The 22,513-nt window shown below is 42.9% G+C and overlaps 1 protein-coding gene across 5 annotated transcripts in view; it reads right to left on the minus strand.

The window, feature by feature from the left end:
* Positions 1 to 6,437: 6,437 nt before the first annotated feature.
* The window catches only part of gabpb1 (GA binding protein transcription factor subunit beta 1), a 103,605-nt gene continuing 87,529 nt past the window's right edge, over positions 6,438 to 22,513 (minus strand). For 2 of the 5 annotated variants that reach the window (XM_048563179.2, XM_048563178.2), the window contains 2 exons: positions 9,015 to 9,071; positions 6,438 to 8,745 (listed from right to left, as the gene is read on the minus strand). In XM_048563179.2, coding sequence (XP_048419136.1) covers positions 8,605 to 8,745; positions 9,015 to 9,071 — 198 coding nt within the window. In that variant the 3' untranslated portion in view covers positions 6,438 to 8,604. Of the gene's footprint in view, positions 8,746 to 9,014; positions 9,072 to 19,635; positions 20,132 to 22,513 lie in introns of those variants that run through there. The other 3 variants (XR_007250628.2, XM_059639257.1, XM_059639256.1) reach the window with 3 other exon arrangements.

The following is a 22,513-nucleotide window of genomic DNA, read 5'->3' on the forward strand; positions in this document are numbered from 1 at the left end:
CAGTCACATCAGCCCTGTTCTGCACTGAACACGTGGAAGAGTTTTGTGAGACAGAATGACCTTCTACTGTTCCTATATTTCTCGATAACAACACGATGTCAGAGGACAGAAAATAAATATTCAGAAAGCTTTCTTTGGAACAAATGCCCTTTTTCCCATTAATGCCTTTTGTGCGGGAGTTTGACTGATGCATGGTGTGGGAATATTCTCAGATGGTCTAAATAAGAACCGGTTGGAAATCTATCCGATTTGTAAATGAAAGTTGACTTTATGATGAAGAGAGGATATGTTTCTTTGTCAGTCTGTGGCCAATCGTCATGGAAACCTAGTGCCCTGTCTAAGTCACTCTTAACTCTGAGCAATGATAAATATACAAGACCAGTTATATTGCACGGTCGCTGGAGGATCCTCTTGAGAAGGTTCCAGAGAAAAACCTCCGCACTGTGCAGCTTTTCAGCACGGCTCATAGGTAACCTGCCCCAATTCCACCTAACACCACTATCGATTGATGAAAACATTGATCCGGGACGAGCAAAGAGAAGGGACAGACTCCCAGACAGATGCACCTCTCACAGCCAATCATCATCAAGCATTCTGACCTAGATTTGGCAAACCTCATTTGCTGCTGGGACCAGATGGACTCCTCTTCTGGTGTTAAATCTAAAGTCAAACAAAACATGACAGCTCTTTGTTCTCCGTACTCCTTCATCATCTTCAGTTGTTAAACACAAGGCAGACACAGTACTCAGACATATGCAGGCAATGAGCAGTGCCCTGCATTACAGTTGGTGAGGGTCACTGCACGCGAAGCATTAACTCTGACGTCTTCTTCACAAATGCTGCCAGACCTGCTGAGCTTTTCCAGCAACTTCGGTTGTTATTAGATTCCCTACAGTGTGGAAACAGGCCCTTTGGCCCAACAAGTCCACACTGCCCCTTGCAGCATCCCACCCAGACCCATCCCCCTATAACCCACACACACCCCTGAACACTACGGGCAATTTAGCATGGCCAATCCACCTAGTCAGCACATCTTTGGACTGTGGGAGGAAACCGGAGCACCCGGAGGAAACCCACCAAGACACAGGGAGAATGTGCAAACTCCACACAGACAGTTGCCTGAGGATGGAATCGAACCCGGGGCCCTGGTGCTGTGAGGTTGCAGTGCTAACCACTGAGCCACCGTGCCGCCCCATTGTTGTTGTTGTCAGTACACTGTTATATTCCCCTGTTATTCAATGATGCATGGACATACAAGCCCTTGTGATGGAAAAATGTAACACTCACTTTGATAAGAAGGATTTGAATCAGAATTAGAGAATTAGACTGAGCTTTATTGTCACAGGTACTGAATGGGTACGGTGAGAAGAGAACAAGTCGTGCCATCTTAGATGCAAAGGTCCCCAGCTACAACTTCGTCAGTTAGAGACAAGCGAAAAGTCCAGCATTGCAGATTTTAGGAATAAGTTATAAAATGGAGGAAAGAAAATTCAGTACAACAGCTCCAATGCCCCAGCTCATGCTGGTATCGAGACTCCCATCTGCACCAGGCCTTGACTCTAGACTGTGTTGGGCTTCACCTCAGGGTTGATGAAGCTGGGAGATCACTCTGGAATCACCTCTGAGGCAGTGGGGTCAGAAGTCAGGAGACTGAGAAGAGAGAAGGAAAAAAGAAAAGGAACAGATGGAGCAGACAAACTCAGGCTGAAGCTGCCATCTTGGGTGGAGGGGGCCTAAATTAATGGGGCAGAAGTTGGTACACAGTGGGTGGATTAGTGCTGAGGCTCTTCAATATGCTTCTGATTTATTAGGCTGCTTTCCCACCATCTGATATTAGATAATAAGCAGGAATTTCCTCAAATTAAATATTGGGAAGATTGAAGCTCTTGCTCTTCAATCCTAGCTACAATTTTCATTCCCTATTTTTACGAAAATTTGGACTGGTCACATGATCACCACAATCCCAATTTTTAATTTCACTTCTTATTATGGTGGGATTTGAATGGCAAAGCAATATCTTGGGTTTCAGGTTACTAGCCCAGTGACATCACCACTACACAGCCACCTCTCCTTTACTCAAGTTAACAAAGACTGTCCATCCCAACGTGAGGTAATGACCATCTCCAAAAGAGCGACCGAAACTGCCATTATCAACATCCTTGGGGTTACCATTAACTAGAAATTCAACTCGGCTCATCGTACAAACAGAGTAGGTACAAGACCAGGTCAGAGTCTGGGAACGCTGTGGTGAGTAACTAACCTTCTGACTCCCCAAAACCTGCCCACCATCTACAAGGCACACGTCAGGAGTGTGAGGGAATACCTCTCACTGCCTGGATGGGTGCAGCCCCAACAACACTCAAGAAGCTTGACACCATCCAGACTAAAGCAGCCCATTTTTTTGACAACACATGTGCAAGCATCCACCGACACTCATAGAAAGTAACGTGTAATGTCTACAAGATGTGCTGCAGAAATTCACCAAAGATCCTCAGACTGCACCTTCCAAACCCACGACCACTTCCATCTAGAAGATACATGGGCACACCACCACTTCCAAGTTCCCCTCCAAGCCACTCACCATCCTGACTTGGAAATATATCGCTTTTTCTTCACTGTTGATGGGTCAAAATCCTGGAATTCCCACCCTAATGGCATTGTGGGTGGACTGTAGCGGTTCAGGAAGGCAGCTCACCCCCACCTTCTCAAGGGCACTAGAATCGGTCAATAAATGCTGGACAGCCAGTGATGCCCATGTCCCATGACTGAACTTATTTAAAAACACCCTCAACTGTGTCTCCCACACTTCCTGCACCTCATCCCTCACACCCCACCCCTGCAATAACCGCCAAAAAGAACCTCCTAGTCCTCACACACCACCCCACCAACCTCCAGATAAAACGCATCATCCTCCGACACTTCCGCCATCAACAATCCGATCCCACCACTAAAGACATTTTTTCAACCCCACCCTTGTCTGCCTTCCGGAGAGACCACTCTCTCCGTGACTCCCTTGTTCGCTCCACACTCCCCTCCAACTCCACCACACCCGACACCTTCCCCTGCAACCTCAGGAAGTGCTACACCTGCCCCCACGCCTCCTCCCTCACCGCCATCCCAGGCCCCAAGATGACCTTCCACATCAAGCAGAAGTTCGCCTGCGCATCTGCCAATGTGGTATACTGTATCCACTGTACCCGGTGTGGCTGCCTCTACATTGGGGAAACCAAGCGGAGGCTTGGGGACCGCTTTGCAGAACACCTACCCTTGGTTCGCAATAAAAAACTGCACCTCCCAGTCATGAATCATTTCAACTCCCCCTCCCATTCTTTAGATGACATGTCCATCCTGGGCCTCCTGCAGTGCCACAATGATGCCACCCGAAGGTTGCAGAAACAGCAACTCATATTCTGCTTGGGAACCCTGCAGCCCAATGGTATCAGTGTGGACTTCACCAGCTTCAAAATCTACCCCCTCTCCTCCCACTGCATCCCAAAACCAGCCCAACTCGTCCCCGCCTGCCTAACCTGTTCTTCCTCTCACCTATCCCCTCCTCCCACCTCAAGCCGCACCTTCATTTCCCACCTACTAACATCATCCCGCCCCCTTGACCTGTCTGTCCTTTCCGGACTGACCTATCCCCTCCCTACCTCCCCACCCATTCTGTCCTCTCCACCTATCTTCTCCTCTATCCATCTTCGATCCGCCTCCCCCTGTCCCCATCCCCTTTTTCTGATGAAGGGTCTAGGCCTGAAACATCAGCTTTTGTGCTGCTAAGATGCTGCTTGGCCTGCTGTGTTCATCCAGCTCCACACTTTGCTATTTAAAAACCCAGCTGGTTCATTCTTCCCTAATTGAGAGAACCTTGAATTTCTGATACTATTCTGATCCTTGACAATATTTTGTTTAACTCTTCTCAACTGTATCCTTTGATAATATGACCTCAAGTACATATGCACAGCATCTCAGCCCAGCCAAGGTACCATGTAACTTTAATATTTATATTTTGTCAAAACAAATAATCCTTCATTGATCACAACACAGATGGTGGACATTTAATCCATCATGCCCTCACTGGCTCTTCACAAGAACAACTGAAAATTATTTTCAGTGCCACATTTTCTTCCCTGATCCCTCTGTCACATTTAATTTAATATTTTCACGACGTGTGCACATCACTGGCCATCTGACTTTTATTTATTTATTCATCATTTATTGCTGCTGACTAGTTGGCCCTTGAGAAGATTATGGTGAGCGGCCATCTTGAACCACTGCAGTCCATGTGCTGTAGTTTGACTTGCAATGCTGTTAAGAAGGAAATTCCAGGATTTTGACCCAGTGACAGTGAAGGAACAGTGATATATTTCAAGGTCAGGATGGTGAATGGCTTGGAGGGGAACTTGCAGTTGGTGATGTTTCCAAGTATCTGCTGCCCTGGTCTTTCTAGGTGGAAGAGGTCATGGGCTTGGAACATGCGAAAACGCCTATTTTTATTCATTCATGGGATGCAGACATCACTGGCCAACATTTATTCCCAGCTGCCACTGAACTGAATGGCTTGTGAAGCAATTTCAGAGTCAACCACACTACTGTGGGTTTAGAGTCATATTCAGGCCAGATCAGGTAAGGATGGCAGACTCCCTCTGTGAAGGGTGCTGGCGAACCACATGCGTTTGTTTTTCAAATAATCGACAATGTAGATTGTTAATTCCAGACAATTTGTATTGAATTCTAATTCCACCATCAGCCATGGCAGGATTTGAAATCAGGTCACCAGAACATTAGCTGAGCTTTGGATTAATAGTCTAGCAATAATACCACTTAGCCACTACCTTTTCTTAATGAGTTTCTGCAGTGTACACAGTGCTGCAACTGGGTGTTGGGGGCGGAGGCAGTGGGTGCTTGTGGATGTGGTGCCAATCAAGCGGCTGCTTTGTCCTGGATGGTGTCAAGCTTCTTGAGTGTTGATGGGGCTGTACTTTTCCAGGCAAATGGGCAGTGTTCTATCACATTCCAGACTTGTGCCTTGTAGGTGGTGGACACACTTTTGGGAGTCATGAGGTGAGTTACTTACTGCAGTATTCCTAGCCTCTGACCTGCTCTTGTAGCCACAGTGCTTATGTGGCGAGGTCAGCTGAGCTTCTGGCCAATGTTAATGGCAAGGATAAGGATAGTAGGGGATTCAGTGATGGTGAAACCATTGAACATCAAGGGCTGGTGGCTACGTTGTCTCTTTTTGGTGATGGTCATAGCCTGGCATTTGTGTGGCGTGAATGTTACTTGCCACTTGTCAGCCCAAGCCTGGATATTGTCCACATTATATTGCATTCAAATACTGCTTCAGTATCTGAGGAGCTGCAAATGGTGCTAAACATTGCACAATCACAGGATCCCTACAGTGCAGAAGCAGGCCATTTGGTCCATCAAGCCCACATCAACCTTCCAAAGAGCATCCCACCCCAGCAACCCCATACTTTCCATAGCTGAGCCAGCTAATCTACACATCCCTGGTGACTATGGGCAATTTAGCACAGCCAAGACACCTAAGTGCACATCTTTGGGCTGAACATCAGCATTTTTGACCATATGATGGAGGGAAGGTCATTGATGAAGCAGCTGAAGAAGACGGGGCCTAGGACACTACCCTGAGGAACTCCAGCAGAGATGTCCTGGAGCTGAGATGACTGATCTCTAACGAACATCCCCATCTTCCAATGTGCCAAGTAGGACTCCAACCACCAGAGAGCTCTTCTCTCTTTAAAAAAAAAAGGGACAATGGAGGCCTAGAAATTATGAAAAGTTTTGATTGATGAAGAGACATGTAGGGCTGATGAAAACTAGATGCTACAAAATAATCAGATTCCAAGAAATCAGTTTAGGAATTCAGAATCAAATTCTTCCCTCCAAGGGATGAGAATGTGGAATAACCTCCTGCAGACTGTATATGAAATGAACATCGAACGAACATTAAAGATAGTGAAAACTAGAGAATAAATGATGGAGAAAGGAAGAGAGATTGATGCTGATCAAGTTAGACGGGGAAGGATGCTCGACTGGAATGGTAATGTGGTCTGGCCACATGTACATTCAATGGAACATCGAAGATTCCAGGGAAGGATGATTCACCCCCAGATCATGTTCTGATTACATTCCTCTGTAGCATAATTTTTAATAGAATCCCGCAGTGCAGAAAACGGTGCCATATTTCCTAACTTATCATGTGTAAACCGTTACGCTGGGAACTTTGAGAGGTTTTCAGATGTGAGGTGTGGGATAAAAATGAGGTAAAGGCAGAATAAGTGAAATATGAAATTAAACTGGACAGCTTCACCATTTTCAAATGATGAAATTGAAAACAGAATTGTTAATTAAGAAATATTTTATTAAATACAAAATCTAAGTTTTATCAACAACTTCATTGATATAATTACCAGGAAAGCCTTAATGGAAAAAACTATAAAGGTTAAACTCTGAATTTACTGCAGCTTTTAAAAATTAATTGCATTTGGATTGACACTGATAAATGGTGGAAATGAGCTGTTAGAGCTTAGGCTCTCTCTTTCATACTCAACAAATAGCAATGTTTAACATAAACAATACGTCAGCACTATCAGTCCTGCTAATAAACTAATGATCATTGTGATAATCTTGAATGAAAAAGTCCCAGCAAAATGGTAAATGAAATCATTGGAATATGAAGCTAAGAGACAACTGGCATCAGGACAGGCAACAAAAGAATGAATGATGTCTGGAGATCAATGAAATGAAATAACCAATTATGAGTGCAGAATATGTTTACATTTGGAAGTTACAGTAGAATAAATTAAGAAAATACGTGTGCATGCTCTTCCAACAGCTGTGCAGCAGAGTCCCTCAGTCACCAGCAGCCGTACAACGCCGAATCCTGCAGTCACCTGCAGCCGTTACTGCAGCCAGCACAGCGAATTCACTGAGGAAGGGTCACCAGACCCAAAATGTTAACTCTGATTTTTTCTTCATAGATGCCAGACCTGCTAAGCTTTTCCAGCAACTTCTGTTTTTGCAGCAAATTCACTTTCTGACACAAAGAATTATTGGTTATTGTTGGATTATATTGAAACAGAACATTTGTTGCGTTCTCATTGAAAATGTTCTAATCTTGTACAAACACAGACAAAGGAGGAGTCATTTTTCACAATTTGACCCTCTCCACTTTATATTTCAACTTTATTGACCCTTATTCTGAGCAATGAAAGTTAATATTTGTAAGATGAACAACTTCTTACTTTCAGTACAAATCAATACTTTATAAAATTCTGACTATAATTAAAAAAGCTGTTGTAACATACTGAAATTCTGGGTTGAAATATATCCTTGGTATGAAGATGATGTGTCAATGTGAGAATGTTGGGGGTTACTATTGGTCAGGTTTGGCATTATTATAAATGTAAACAATATAATCTATATTCATAGCATGAACATAGCATTGTTTCAACATACCATGATCCTGAGAATTTAAATGGTGGGTATGATTTCTTCATTAAGTAATTTCATCCCAGGAAATTCCCAGTCTCGCATAGTTCGACATTGAGATGTTTCCTGTTACCTGGTTAACTGACTGGTTGGTCAGAGTGAGGGATAATTCAATTATAAACATCAGATACAAGATGTGAGTTTGCTCACCGAGCTGGACAAAACTCACATCCAGAACCTGAACCTGAGCTACAAATCTTCTCAAAACTCGCTATCAGATACAAGAATTACAAACACTGATGTACTTTCTACTGCCTGTTGTTTTTGCTTAAATATGACAAATGTTGTTTGATTCAATTTAATGAAAGGCAAACCAACTTTGTGATGGCCTCTCTTCTCAAAAGTTGCTGCAGCTAAATCTCCCCTTCAACAATTCAAGAATTACCATGATGAAGTCATTTCTGAGCTTGTGAAACTGATTTTTTAGAATAATTTCAGTAACATGAAAAGTCTTTGGTTTGTTCTCTACAGTTACATTGTTATTTTGAAAGCTCAAATCCCATCATAGACAGAGCCAGGGCAAAACACAGTAGGAAAAAGCTTCATCTGAAGACTGGCAGCTCAGTATCACAGCTCTGAATTGGAGTTGGAACAATATGTGCAGAAGGTGTTTATCTGCTTATAAAATTAATTCAAGTTCCAGAATCTCATTTATCTGTTAGTTACTGAATCGGATTAGAGTCCATTCAAATATAACCTCACAACAACCAGAACCTCCAACTATATTTACAACAACATGGTTAAGATTGACCATTTAGAAGGCTACAGATTGCTAGCCTTGCAACACGATTGAACTGGAGATGAAATATTTGAAACACAATCTGATCAATCACATCTCCTCAATCTCTAATCTCCATCTCTTCTTTAGCTACATCCTTTGAGGGCAGTTGGGTTACTATCAGGATTTCAATTTTCACAGAAACACAGTTTTCTGAGCTGGGTTCTGACTTGCAGCTCTCTATTACTCGATTGTTGTTTGTGTCACAGTGATTGAAGAATGTCATCCTTCCCAAAGGTTTCACACCCGTTGAATTGTTTGTTTGTTGTGACGTTTCTGCCTTTCCACTTCCATTTGACACATTAAAGAACTTTCTAATTTGAAGTCAGATGGCCAAAGGCTTCCAGTTTCTGCCTGTAGGCCTCTGCCTCCTGCTCTTTTTCCAAAAGCTGCCGTCTGTATTTCTGCGCTTCACGGTTCGCTTCTTCCAGCTGTTTCTGTAAGACTTGTTTCTCCTGAAACCAAAACACAATAGTTTAGCCTGATCTGAGGCTCAGTAAGTGTGGTTCCGTCATTTATCATCTATCTTTGAGTTCCTCTGAAGATCTCTATCAAAACTGCTGCTGGTCTAACAGTCACAAACTAGGGTTCAATCAGTTGGGGACCTTGCTTCCTGGTCACTGGCCAGTCGTCGCTGGCATTAAAGAGAGGTGGGAGGTGGGGGGACAACATCAGCCAGGACTCATGCTACTGGCAGCTATTTGTGAAAGATGAGTGCTTTTACCTCTGAAAATTCTGCTGTGTGAAGAGTGCAGGCTTCAGGGCCCAAGCTCGGCTGTATCTAGTGAGCAGGATAAAGAAACAAGAAGTTATAAACTGTTCTTTAACAGAGAAGAAGCATTGTAATGGAAAATGGTGTAATTGCTGTTAAAACATTATTTCTACAAAATTGGTAAGTTGTGATTTAGCTCCTTTTTCATTAATTATACATATTGTTACAAATCGCAGGAATGAGACAAAAATACACTTTAGATTCAGTGAATAGTATACTGCCTCTTTCATGATTTCTGTTCCTGTGCTCTTATCTGGTACGTTTACTGGCCACACATCTTCAGTTCAGTTACCAGCTTTGAGATTCAGTCTAGAACTGGTTAATATATCAAACTGTATTTGGACTTGAGCTGAGCAGAGGTAGCTGGAGTGGACTCTGACACTCGTACAAGTACACCCACCAGGCAGAGAGCTCAGCCTGCACAGAACCAAGAGTTGTTAATTACCTAATAAAATCCATCAGTCAGTCAGAAACCTAAACCAACCCCAGTGTTTGCAGCCTTTTCAGACAGAATTCCAGATTTCTTTTACTCTTGAAGAAATGTTGCCCATTTTTTTACTCCCAAATAGCCCCGTCTAATTTTGAAATCATTTTCCCTTGTTCTGATGGTGGTGAAGGGCGGGGGGTGGGCTAATCCAAAGAAAGGAAATAATTTCAATATGGATCCTTCAAATTATTGCGTTATTTTTAAACAGCTCAATCAGATTATTTATTGCAAACTGTTGTGACATAGTGGTGATGTCATTGGACAAATAATCCTGAACCCAAATGAATGTTTTAGGGACGCGCTCACAGAAGATGAAATTTGAATTCAAAGTAAAGCAAGACTAATGGTGACCATGTAAACACTGTCTATTGTTGTAAAAACCATCTGATTCGCCCGTGTCTCTGACGAAAGGAAATCCACCATCCTAACATGTGATGCCTGGCCTACAGCAATGTGACTGACCTTTAACTGCCCTCTGGGCAATCAGGGATGAACAATAAATGCTAGTCCAGGCAGTGGCATCCACATCTCGCAAACAAATATGAAACAAAATTTAAACAGAAACAAAGTTCATACCATAAACAAAGAAAAAGTCGGTAATGCTTGACGGGCCAGGCAGAGTCAATCAAGATGTTGTAGGTTGAGGACTTTCACCGGATGTGTTATCTTTATTTTACTTCAGATTTCCAACCTCAATAGAGCATCACTTTAGTCAAGGTTATGTACTCTGTGTTATCATTTATTCATTTTCGGTTCCAGTATCATTCATAAAATTTGCATCATAGATACACAAGGCTATTGTGTAGCTCAGAACTGAACAGTCATGCCAGGTGAGGTCTGACAAGATTCCTTATACCTGAAGCATTACCTTAAAAAGGTCTGGAATAGTAAAGTGGTAACATTTTCTTGAGCTGTTTAGATTGCATTCTGTCCTAATGTGTGCACTTTTAGTGATGAGCATGTATGGGTAGATTTGTATTGTGCTATTTCTCATTCTGAAAAATATTTTCAGATTTCTCCTTGGCAGATCCCAACTGGTCACACTGAACTCCATCTGTCAAACATTCACCCATTCTCAGTCCTCAGCTACCAGTTTTATTTGATCAAAGAAACACAAATAGTGTGACAAAACACCTACTGGTTAATTTAAGCAGACATTTTGTGAACATCTTTCCAAAGGATTATTTAATTCTTTAGCACAAGATTGATTTGTGTTCTGGTGAGTGATCAAGATGAATATTCAGGCCATGAACTATTGGACACGGCAGACCTGTAGCTGAACTCCCACTCTATGATAAGCCAGTTGACATTAAAGATGAGGGCGGACAGTTAGCTGAGGGTCTCTACAGCAAGAGAAAAACAAATGGTCATGAATTCCTTAATTGATTCCCATTGATTGCACTTCAATGGCATTTGGGCTTTCATCAAGTACCAAACTGGGTAATTGCTGTCTAAACTCAACATCATTTCTTCCCTCACCACCCCAAACAGCAGATCTTGATTCTGAAAAGTAGCTGCCCTAATATTTGTAGAAATGCAAAGCTTTTTTCTGATGAAGGGTCTAGGCCCGGAACATCAGCTTTTGTGCTCCTAAGATGCTGCTTGGCCTGCTGTGTTCATCCAGCTCCACACTTTGGGTTCACTTCTACTTAAAGATTGTTTGAATTCTGGACAAAGGTGGAGGCACTTCAGACAGCCTGAAGAAAATACCTTATGCAATAAAATGTATTGCGAATAAGCCTCACCATTGCATACAAAATGTTCACAGTCTACAGAAAATATGTGGTTGTATGCTAGAAGGTTAGTCCTAACTTTAAAAAAAAAGTTTTCTCCATCAGTATTCAGGATCAATACAAACATATAGATTGACAGTTTCTACTTTATATAACCATAATAGGGTCAAGCTTCAGTCATGTATGTTATGAGAAAAGTAGTTTCTCCCACCTTGTCTCATGACAAGAGTCATTGTCTCAAAATTAATTTTGTTTTTCTTCAGTGCTTGTATGTCTTCCTCATGACGTAATGATTGGTGTTTTACAAAGACCTCAAAGTAACACTTTGTGCCACAATGGAATAGCTTCCCCTCCAACCCACATGCCCCCTACTGTGCCTCATACAGTTCACCATTCAGTTAGGCTGCTACAACCGGCCAAAGGGTTTTGTACAATAAAAAGGAAGCAAGCCCCTTGTTTCTCCTTCTGGCAAGTCTACCTGTTAGATTGGGAGAATGGAATGACTTTCATGGTAACAGAATGCAGGCTTAATTGGCTGAGGTGTTGACACCCATTAAACCATAACATAGCAAGGACCAATGAACTTAGGGGAGATTGATTGGAAAATTAACAACAGGAAAGCTCAGTTGAAACAATAGGAAATAATTGCACAATAGAAAAATGATTGGTCTGAATATACCTAGTTAATAGAATACTCTAGTGATATCAATTGAACAAGAGGTAAATTGACTCCAAATAGCCTAAAAAACCCCACAGAACCCCAATAGACTAGAAATGTTACCGAAGAAGATTCTGAGGGATAAGATATGCATGCATGTGGAAAGACAGGGTTTGATAAGGGATAGTCAGCATGGTTTTGTGCGTGGGAGATCATGCCTCACAAATCTGACAAATTAGATCTTGACAAATTAATCTCATAAATTAGAGCTCTTTGATGAAATGACCAGGAAGGTTGATGAGGGCAGGGCAGTAGATGTAGACTCTATGGATTTCAGTATGGCCTTTGATAAGGTTCCATATGGTAGGCTCCTCTGGGAGGTTAGATCACATGAAAGCCTGGAAGAGCTGGCAAATTGTACACACAACTGGCTCAATAGAACATAGAACAGTATAGCACAGTACAGGCCCTTCAGCCCCCAATGTAGTGCCGAGCTTTTTCCTGAACCTAAGGTCTATCTGGTCTCCATCTTTACCTTATACTATCATCCATATGCCTATCTAATAGCCGCTTAAATACCCCTAATGAGGTCAACTCCACCACCCTCTCCGACAATGCATTCCATACCCCGACCACTCTATAAAGAACCTATCTCCACTCACTTTAAAACTATGCCCCTCATAATAGCTACCTCCACCCTAGGAAAAAGTCTCTGGGTGTCCACTCTATCTATACCTCTGATCATTTTGTACACATTTATCAGCTCAAGATGGTAGGAAACAGAGTAATAGTGGGAATTGCCAATGCTGGAGAATCTGTGATAACAAGGTGTAGAGCTGGATGAACACAGCAGGCCAAACAGCATCAGAGGAGCAGGAAAGCTGACGTTTCTGGTCTGGACCCTTCTTCAGAAAAATCTTCAGAAAAATCAGAAGAAGGGTCCAGACCAGAAACATCAGCTTTCCTGCTCCTCTGATGCTGTTTGGCCTGCTGTGTTCATTCAGCTCTAAACCTTGTTATCACAGTGTAATAAGACCATAAGACATAGGAGTGGAAGTAAGGCCATTCATCCCATCAAGTCCACTCCGCCATTTAAATCATGGCTGATGGGCATTTCAACTCCACTTCCCTGCACTCTCCCCGTAGCCCTTGATTCCTTCTGAGATCAAAAATTTGTCGATCTCTGCCTTGAAGGCATCCAACGTCCCAGCCTCCACTGCACTCCGTGGCAATGAATTCCAATGGAAGAATGTTTGTCGAACTGGTGGCCTGTGACTAGTGGTGTGCCTCAGGGGTCAGTGCTGGGCCCATTGCTGTTTGTTACCTAAATCGATGATTTGGATAAGAATATACCAGGTATGATTAGTAATTTTGCAGATGACACTAAAATAGATGGTATCGTGGATAGTAAGGAAGATTATCAGAAATTACAACAGGATCTTGATCAGCTGGGGAAATGGGCTGAGAAATTACAAATAGAGTTTAATTTAGATAAGTGTGAGGTGTTGCATTTTGGAAAGTCAAATCAAGGTAGGAATTTTGTGATGAATAGGATGCGGCCTTAAGGAGCGCAGCGGAACAGAGGGACCTTGGACCGCGGGTGCACAGTTCTCTGAAAGTGGAGTCACAGGTAGACAGGGCATTGAAGGCAGCTTTTGGCTCACTGGCCTTCATCAGTCGGGGCACTGAGTATGGGAGTTGGGAAGTTATGGTGCAGCTGTAAAAGGCTGTTGGGAAGCTGCACTTGGAGTATTATGTTCAGTTTTGGTCACCTTAGAGCTTTGTTATTGAACTCCAAAAAGAGCGCAGAAGAAATTTACAAAGATGTTGCCAGGACTCAAGGGATTGAGCTGTAGGGAGAAGTTAGACAAGCTTAGACCTTTTTTTTTAAGAGCGTAGGAGACTGAGGGGGGATCTAATTGAAGTGTGTAAGAGCATGAGAGGCACGGATAAGGTGAATGCACTCAGTCTTTTTCCCAAGCTTGGGGAAATGGAAGACTAAAGGGCAGTTTAAGGCAAGGAGGGAAATAATACATGGGAACCTGAGGGGCAATTTTTTTTTTGAAAGCACAGAGTATGGTACGCATATGGAATGAGTTGCCAGCAGAAATGTGTCAGGTGGCTACATTTCCAACATTTAAAAGGCATTTGGACGATGACATGGGTGGGAAAGGTTTAGAAGGATATGGGCCAAGTGCAGGGAAATAGGATTAGTGTGGACAGTCAGTTAGGTTGGCAGGGGCCAGTTTGGGCCAAAGGACCTGTCTCCATGCTGTTGGATTCTGACTCTAAAAGGTACTACTTCCTGCATTGTCAAATAATCATACATTGCTGTGATTACACAAACACAGAACTATCTCTTTCCATTTACAAAAAAGATAAAAGCAATATCACACTCATTAGATATTAGTTCAGCACATGAATAAAATTTTAACCGATGGCATTCTCAAAGAGACAGATTCTAGGGAATGAATTCGCAACCAACTAGCAACAATAAAAATCAAATAAAATTGTGCTCAATTTGAGCAGTCAAGACCAATGATGCTTAGAATTTGTTTAAAAGTTTTTTTTAAAAAAGCTATTGATCCTAAATTTTGTCCACATAGAGAATTGTAGAGATATACAACACAGAAACAGACCCTTCAGGCCAACTCATCCATGCCAACCAGATATCCTAGATAAATCTAGTCCCATTTGCCAGCATTTGGTCTATATCCCTCCAAACCCCTCCTATTCATATACATAGTAGGAAGTGCCGATGCTGGAGAATCTGAGAAGAAGCACGGCGTGAGGCTGGATGAACACAGCAGGCCAAGCAGCATCAGAGGAGCAGGAAAGCTTGATGTTTCGGGTCGGGATTCTTCTTCAGAAAAAACTGACAAATCAGACAAAAGCTGCCTTCAATGCCCTGTCTACCTGTGACTCCACTTTCAGAGAACTGTGCACCCACACTCCAAGGTCCCTCTATTCCGCTGCACTCCTTAAGGCCGCATCCTATTCATCACAAAATTCCTACCTTGATTTGACTTTCCAAAATGCACCACCTCACACTTACCTAAATTAAACTCCATTTGTAATTTCCTGCTTGGCCTGCTGTGTTCATCCAGCCTCACACCCTCCTATTCATATGCCCATCCAGGTGCCTTTTAAATGTTCTAATTGAACCAGCCTCCACCACATTCTCTGGCAGCTCATTCCATACACGAACCACCCTCTGTGTGAAAACATTACCTCTCAGGTCTTTTTTAAAATTTTTCCCATAAAACCTATGTCCCCTAGTTTTGGACTCCCTGCATCCCAGAGAAAAGACTGGCTATTTACCCTATCCATGCTCCTCATGATTTTACAAACCTCTATAAAAGATCAGCCTCAGCCTTCAACGTTGAGGGAAAATAGCCCCAGTCTATTCGGCCTCTCCCTGTAGCTCAAACCCTCCAATGCCTGGCAACATCCTTGTAAATCTTTTCTGAACCCTTTCAAGTTTCACCACATCCTTCCTAAAGCAGGGAGACCAGAATTGCATGCAGTAATCAAAAAAAAGCCACGTACACCCGCAGCATGACCTCCCAACTCCTATACTCAATACGCTAACCAACAAAGACAAACATACTAAATCCTCAGAACAGTTGAGGAAGGGTCACCGGACCCAAAATGTTAGCTCTGTTTTCTCCTCCACAGATGCTGCCAGACCTGCTGAGCTTTTCCAGCAACTTTGCTTTTGTATATTAAATGCCACCTTCCCTGCCCGATCTACCTGTGACTCCACTTTCAAGGCACTATGAGCCTGCACTCCAAAAGGTTTTTGTTCAGCAACACTCCCCAGGACCTGACCATTAAGTGTATAAGTCCTGCCCTGGTTTGCTTTTTCCACATGCAGCACCTCATATTTTATTTAAATTAAACTCCATTTGTGATTCCTCAGCCCATTGGTCCACTACACCTCCAATTTTGGTGTCATTTGCAAATTACTAACTATACCTCCTCTGTTCACATCCAAATCATCTATATACAAATGACAAAAAGCAGTGGACCCAGCATTTGTTGCACACTGCTGGTCACAGGCCTCCAGCCTGACATGCAACCCTCTATCACAATCCCCTGCCTTTGAGCCAGTTCTGTATCAAAATAGCTAGTTCTCCTTGTATTCCATGTGATCTAACCTTGCTAACCAGTCTACTATACAGAACGATATCGAACACCTTACTGAGGTCCATATAGATCACATCCACTGCTCTGCCCTCATCAATCCTCTTTGTTACTTCAAAAAACTCAATCAAGTTCACAAGAAACAATTTTCCGTGCACAAAGCCACGCTGACTATCCCCCTTCAGTCCTTGTCTTTCCAAATACACGTCAATCCCATCCCTCAGGGTTCCATCCAGCAACCCACCACTGACGTTAGGTTCATTGGTCTATAGTTTCCTGGCTTTTCTTTACCACCTTTCTTAAAAAGTGGCACCATGTTAGCCAACCACCAGAGTTCCTGCACCTCACCTGTGTGTCTTTTGGTGATACAGCTATCTCAGCAAAAGCCCCAGCAATCTCCTCCCTAGCTTCCGAAAGAGTTCTGGGTACACCTGAACAGGTCTCAGAAATTTATCCACCTTTACGCATTTTAAGATATCCAGCACCAACTCTTCCATAATATGGGCATTTTTCAAGAGGTCACTATTTATTTTCCTATGTTCTCTATTTTCCAAATCCTTCTCCACAGCAAATACTGATACAAAATACTCGTTTTGTATCTCTCTGTACAAATAACATCTACAATCTATAATTATAAAACATGAACCTACAATGGGCACCTTAGCATGAGAACTTGGAATTCAGTGTTGAAAATGAACAAAACTCTAAAGATTCATTGATGGGATGCAAATTCTGGTGAATACTCCAAAATTAGAAGGAATCAGAAACAATTCCGAAGGAAGGGCTTATTGACAGGGGTTGATTGATGAAGACTGCATAAGCAAAAAAAAGCTCTAGTAGTGAATGTTCACCCACTTCAGATTAAGGAAAGATCTTCTTCTTTATATGTAAAGGATATCAAAAACAAAAATAAAACAAAAAAATTGACTACATGTTGCTAACAGAAACATATCTTTGTAAATAATACCACGGAAACCAGTCAACACCAGCTCCTTCCTGACACATATTACCTCAACAGAAGGTTTTCTAAGATTATAAAGGGATCTTGATCAAATGGATCAATGGGCTGAAAAATGGCAAATGGAGTTCAATCTGGATAAATGCAAGGTATTACGTTTTAAGGCAACAAACCAAGGTATAGCTCATACAATTAATGGTAGAGCCTTGGGTAGTGTTGTAGAACAGTGTGACCTAGGGGTGCAGGTACATAATTGTTTGAAGTTTACATCACATAGAGACAGGGGGTGATTAAAAAGACACTTGCCTTAAATGCTCAGTCTTTTGAGTATGGGAGTAGGGATGTCATGCTGTAGTTGTACTACATTGGTAAGGCCTCTTCTCGAGTACTGCATCCAGTTTTGGTCGCCCAGTTATAGGAAGGATATTATAAAGCTGGAGAGAGTTCAGAATTGATTCACGAGGATGTTGCCAGTATGCAAGGTTTGAGTCACAAGGCAAGGCTGGATAGAACATAGAACATAGAACATAGAACAGTACAGCACAGAACAGGCCCTTCAGCCCACAATGTTGTGCCGACCATTGATCCTCATGTATGCACCCTCAAATTTCTGTGACCATATGCATGTCCAGCAGTCTCTTAAATGACCCCAATGACCTTGCTTCCACAACTGCTGCTGGCAACGCATTCCACGCTCTCACAACTCTCTGTGTAAAGAACCCGCCTCTGACATCCCCTCTATACTTTCCACCAACCAGCTTAAAACTATGACCCCTCGTGCTAGCCATTTCTGCCCTGGGAAATAGTCTCTGGCTATCAACTCTATCTATGCCTCTCATTATCTTGTATACCTCAATTAGGTCCCCTCTCCTCCTCCTTTTCTCCAATGAAAAGAGACCAAGCTCAGTCAACCTCTCTTCATAAGATAAGCCCTCCAGTCCAGGCAGCATCCTGGTAAACCTCCTCTGAACCCTCTCCAAAGCATCCACATCTTTCCTATAATACGGTGACCAGAACTGGACGCAGTATTCCAAGTGCGGTCTAACCAAAGCTTTATAGAGCTGCAACAAGATCTCACGACTCTTAAACTCAATCCCCCTGTTAATGAAAGCCAAAACACCATATGCTTTCTTAACAACCCTGTCCACTTGGGTGGCCATTTTAAGGGATCTATGTTTCTGCACACCAAGATCCCCCTGTTCCTCCACACTGCCAAGAATCCTATCCTTAATCCTGTACTCAGCTTTCAAATTCGACCTTCCAAAGTGCATTACCTCGCATTTATCCAGGTTGAACTCCATCTGCCACATCTCAGCCCACCTCTGCATCCTGTCAATGTCCCGCTGCAGCCTACAACAGCCCTCTATACCGTCAACGACACCTCCGACCTTTGTGTCATCTGCAAACTTGCTGACCCATCCTTCAATCCCCTCATCCAACTCATTAATAAAAATTACAAACAGTAGAGGCCCAAGGACAGAGCCCTGTGGAACACCACGCACCACTGACTTCCAGGCAGAATATTTTCCTTCTACTACCACTCGCTGTCTTCTGTTGGCCAGCCAATTCTGTATCCAAGCAGCTAAGTTCCCCTGTATCCCATTCCTCCTGACCTTCTGAATGAGCCTACCATGGGGAACCTTATCAAATGCCTTACTGAAGTCCATATACACCACATCCACAGCTCGACCCTCATCAACTTTTCTAGTCACATCCTCAAAAAACTCGATAAGGTTTGTGAGGCATGACCTACCCCTCACAAAGCAGATAGGCTGGGACTTTTTTCATTGGAGCGTAGCAGGTTGAAAGGTGACCCAAGAGAAGTTTATAAAATGAGAGGTTTAGATAGAGTTAATAGTGCTTGTGTTTTCCCTTGGGTGGGGGATTTCAAGACATGGGGGACACATTTCTAAAAGGTGAGAGAAGAGAGATTTAAAAACAAAAAGCAGCAAATGTTTGACACAAAGAATGGTCATGCGTGGAATAAACTGCCAGACAAAAAGGGTGATGCAGGTACAATTATAACATTTAAAACACATTTGAATGGATAAACAAATAGGAAAGGTTTACAGGGATATGGGCCAGGAGCAGGCTGGTGGGACTAGTTTAGTTCAGCATGAACTCATTGGACTGAAGGGTCTGTTTTTGTGCTGTATGACTCCTTATCCTTGAAGTATTAGAAAGTGTAGTAAAGTGCCAATTCTCTAAGTTCCACTGATGCATCTCCAATCACTATTTACACACACAGTACATTAAAAAAATTGTTTCCTGACCATCAAATGCCTAGTCAGTTATAGAGTCCAGAAGTTAGCGTTATTTACCAAAATAACACACCAACTTTCTGTGAAATTGAAAAAGATCCCAGCATTTCAGAGCTAAACACAAAAACAGGAAAATAAAAATAATAGGTTTACTAGTTTCACTTTGAAACTGAATGGAATTCAAAATCTTGAATATTTCTTACTTCTTGTCTCAAAACTACAAATGAGCAGAGCTATGCTTATTAGAATAATTCATCTTAGAAAAAGTAAATACAGTGTGACTTTTAAAAAAAACTAAACATCATTTTCTTTTAGAGTCAGTGACTAAAGTTAGTCTTTACAAGTAAACACCCAAATAAAGTGGGAATTCTGGGCTAATACTGTGTTTATTAAAATAAAATTCAAATTACTGTGTCTTTACCAGAGAAATAAAAAGATTTTTTCCCCCACTTACAAATGGCATTGTAGAACAGCCTAGAGACTAGGACATTTCATATTTAAACATAATTAATTTTTGTGCGCATTACACATGTATAAATTGATGGGGCAGTTCAGAAAATCAGTATTATACATTTTAAATAACCCAATAATACTACCTTTTCTCCCCACACAACTTACTTCAGAACACATCAGCAATTTGAAATACTAACGCAAATAGATCTATATTTTTTAATTATTAGCCTTCCTTTGCTCTGCTTCTTTTGGTAAATCTTGGCAATTAATTTCCTCCATTCTTCTAAGTACATCACTGTGTTTGCTCTAATTCATGCTCCTTTTCCATTAGATTAACCAGGAGTGTTTGTGTATTTAACATCTCACTGTGAACCTAAAACAACAACAAAACCAAAAATTAACGTCACATATTCAGTTAGCTTTTACAAAAGCATCACTGGAACAAGACTGTGGTGAGTGTATGCACCCATTTCTTGATCCTTTCATTAATTCTGAGTTGATTTAATCAGGTGCCTCATTTATTTTTAGATAAAAGAAATAATTCAATTGAACTACTTAACAATGGAAGGTGGGGAGGCTGTGAAAGATTCTTTTCTAAATTATTAATGACTATTACTAGCAGAAAGTGAACCAACTCTCATTCAAATTAAAAGAACACATTTCATTTAAAGAAGCGATCAGAATTTAGCTTGGATAAAAACTATTTTTATTGTTTTACCTACAGTATACCCTAGTTTCAAAGTCAACTTTTGCAGCCCAGCTAATAGTTGCCCTGGGAAGATGATTAAGCCGCTTTTGATTCCCAGCTTTATGGAGCTATTTTCAATTGCTTGGATAAGTGGTCAGCTGGAACAGCAAGATTCTTGTTCAGTACCACCTCCTGGTACGTACGGAACAATGAAATTTCCCCCTCCTCCTGAGTACAAATGCCATACTTGCAAACAGATTCAAAGCTTGTGGTTGGTTTCACTGTTAAAATCAAAAATTGCAGGCTGTGGGACTGGGTGCAGTGTGACTCAGGAAAGGATGTTAGGAAAGGGAGGAAAACTGGAGGTAGCTCCAGAGACCAGGAATTGTGTGGATTTGAAACTTTCTTTGCAAAAGGAAAAACTAAATTCCTTAACAGTGGAAGACAGCAATTTTAAACTCCAAAAACAGCTTCCCTATCTACTCTATCCAATGCTGTTTGAAGTACTAGTGTGTAGGCATGAATCTTCAGTGTAATAGTCATTACATTTCACTAAATAAACCAGCCCCAAAAAACAAACTAAGCTGTGCAGGATAACACAGCAGGCCCAGCAGCATCTCAGGAGCACAAAAGCTGACGTTTCGGGCCTAGACCCTTCATCAGAGAGGGGGATGGGGTGAGGGTGCTGGAATATATAGGGAGAGAGGGGGAGGTGGGCCGAAGATGGAGAGAAAAGAAGACAGATGGAGAGGAGAGTATAGGTGGGGAGGTAGGGAGGGGATAGGTCAGTCCAGGGAAGATGGACAGGTCAAGGAGGTGGGATGAGGTTAGTACGTAGGAGATGGAGGTGCGGCTTGGGGTGGGAGGAAGGGATGGGTGAAAGGAAGAACAGGTTAGGGAGGCAAAGACAGGCTGGGCTGGTTTTGGGATGCAGTGGGTGGAAGGGAAGAGCTGGGCTGGTTGTGTGGTGCAGTGGGGGGAGGGGATGAACTGGGCTGGTTTTGGAATGCGGTGGGGGAAGGGGAGATTTTGAAGCTGGTGAAGTCCACATTGACCATCTACAATCCGACCCCACCACCCAAGAACCAACCTCCGGATACAACGCATCATCCTCCGACACTTCCGCCATCTACAATCCGACCCCACCACCCAAGACATTTTTCCATCCCCACCCTTGTCTGCTCTCTCCGTGACTCCCTTGTTTGCTCCACACTGCCCTCAAACCCCACCACACCCTGCACCTTCCCCTGCAACCACAGGAAATGCTACACTTGCCCCCACACCTCCTCCCTCACCCCCATCACAGGCCCCAAGATGACTTTCCATATTAAGCAGAGGTTCACCTGCACATCTGCCAATGTGGTATACTGTATCCACTGTACCCGGTGTGGCTCCCTCTACATTGGGGAAACCAAGCGGAGGCTTGGGGACCGCTTTGCAGAACACCTCCGCTCAGTTCGCAATAAACAACTGCATCTCCCAGTCGCGAACCATTTCCACTCCCCCTCTCATTCTTTAGATGACATGTCCATCATGGGCCACCTGCAGTGCCACAATGATGCCACCCGAAGGTTGCAGGAACAGCAACTCATATTCCGCCTGGGAACCCTGCAGCCCAATGGTATCAATGTGGACTTCACCAGTTTCAAAATCTCCCCTTCCCCCACTGCATCCCAAAACCAGCCCAGTTCGTCCCCTCCCCCCACTGCACCACACAATCAGCCCAGCTCTTCCCCACCACCCACTGCATCCCAAAACCAGTCCAACCTGTCTCTGCCTCCCTAACCTGTTCTTCCTCTCACCCATCCCTTCCTCCCACCCCTAGTCGCACCTCCATCTCCTACCTACTAACCTCATCCCACCTCCTTGACCTGTCCATCTTCCCTGAACTGATCTATCCCCTCCCTACCTATACTCTCCTCTCCACCTATCCTCTTTTCTCTCCATCTTCGGTCCGCCTCCCCCTCTCTCCCTATATATTCCAGTTCCCTCACCCCATCCCCCTCTCTGATGAAGGGTCTAGGCCCGAAACGTCAGCTTTTGTGCTCCTGAGATGCTGCTGGGCCT

Source organism: Stegostoma tigrinum, chromosome 33, assembly GCF_030684315.1.
Source record: "Stegostoma tigrinum isolate sSteTig4 chromosome 33, sSteTig4.hap1, whole genome shotgun sequence".
NCBI classification, from domain to species: domain Eukaryota; kingdom Metazoa; phylum Chordata; class Chondrichthyes; order Orectolobiformes; family Stegostomatidae; genus Stegostoma; species Stegostoma tigrinum.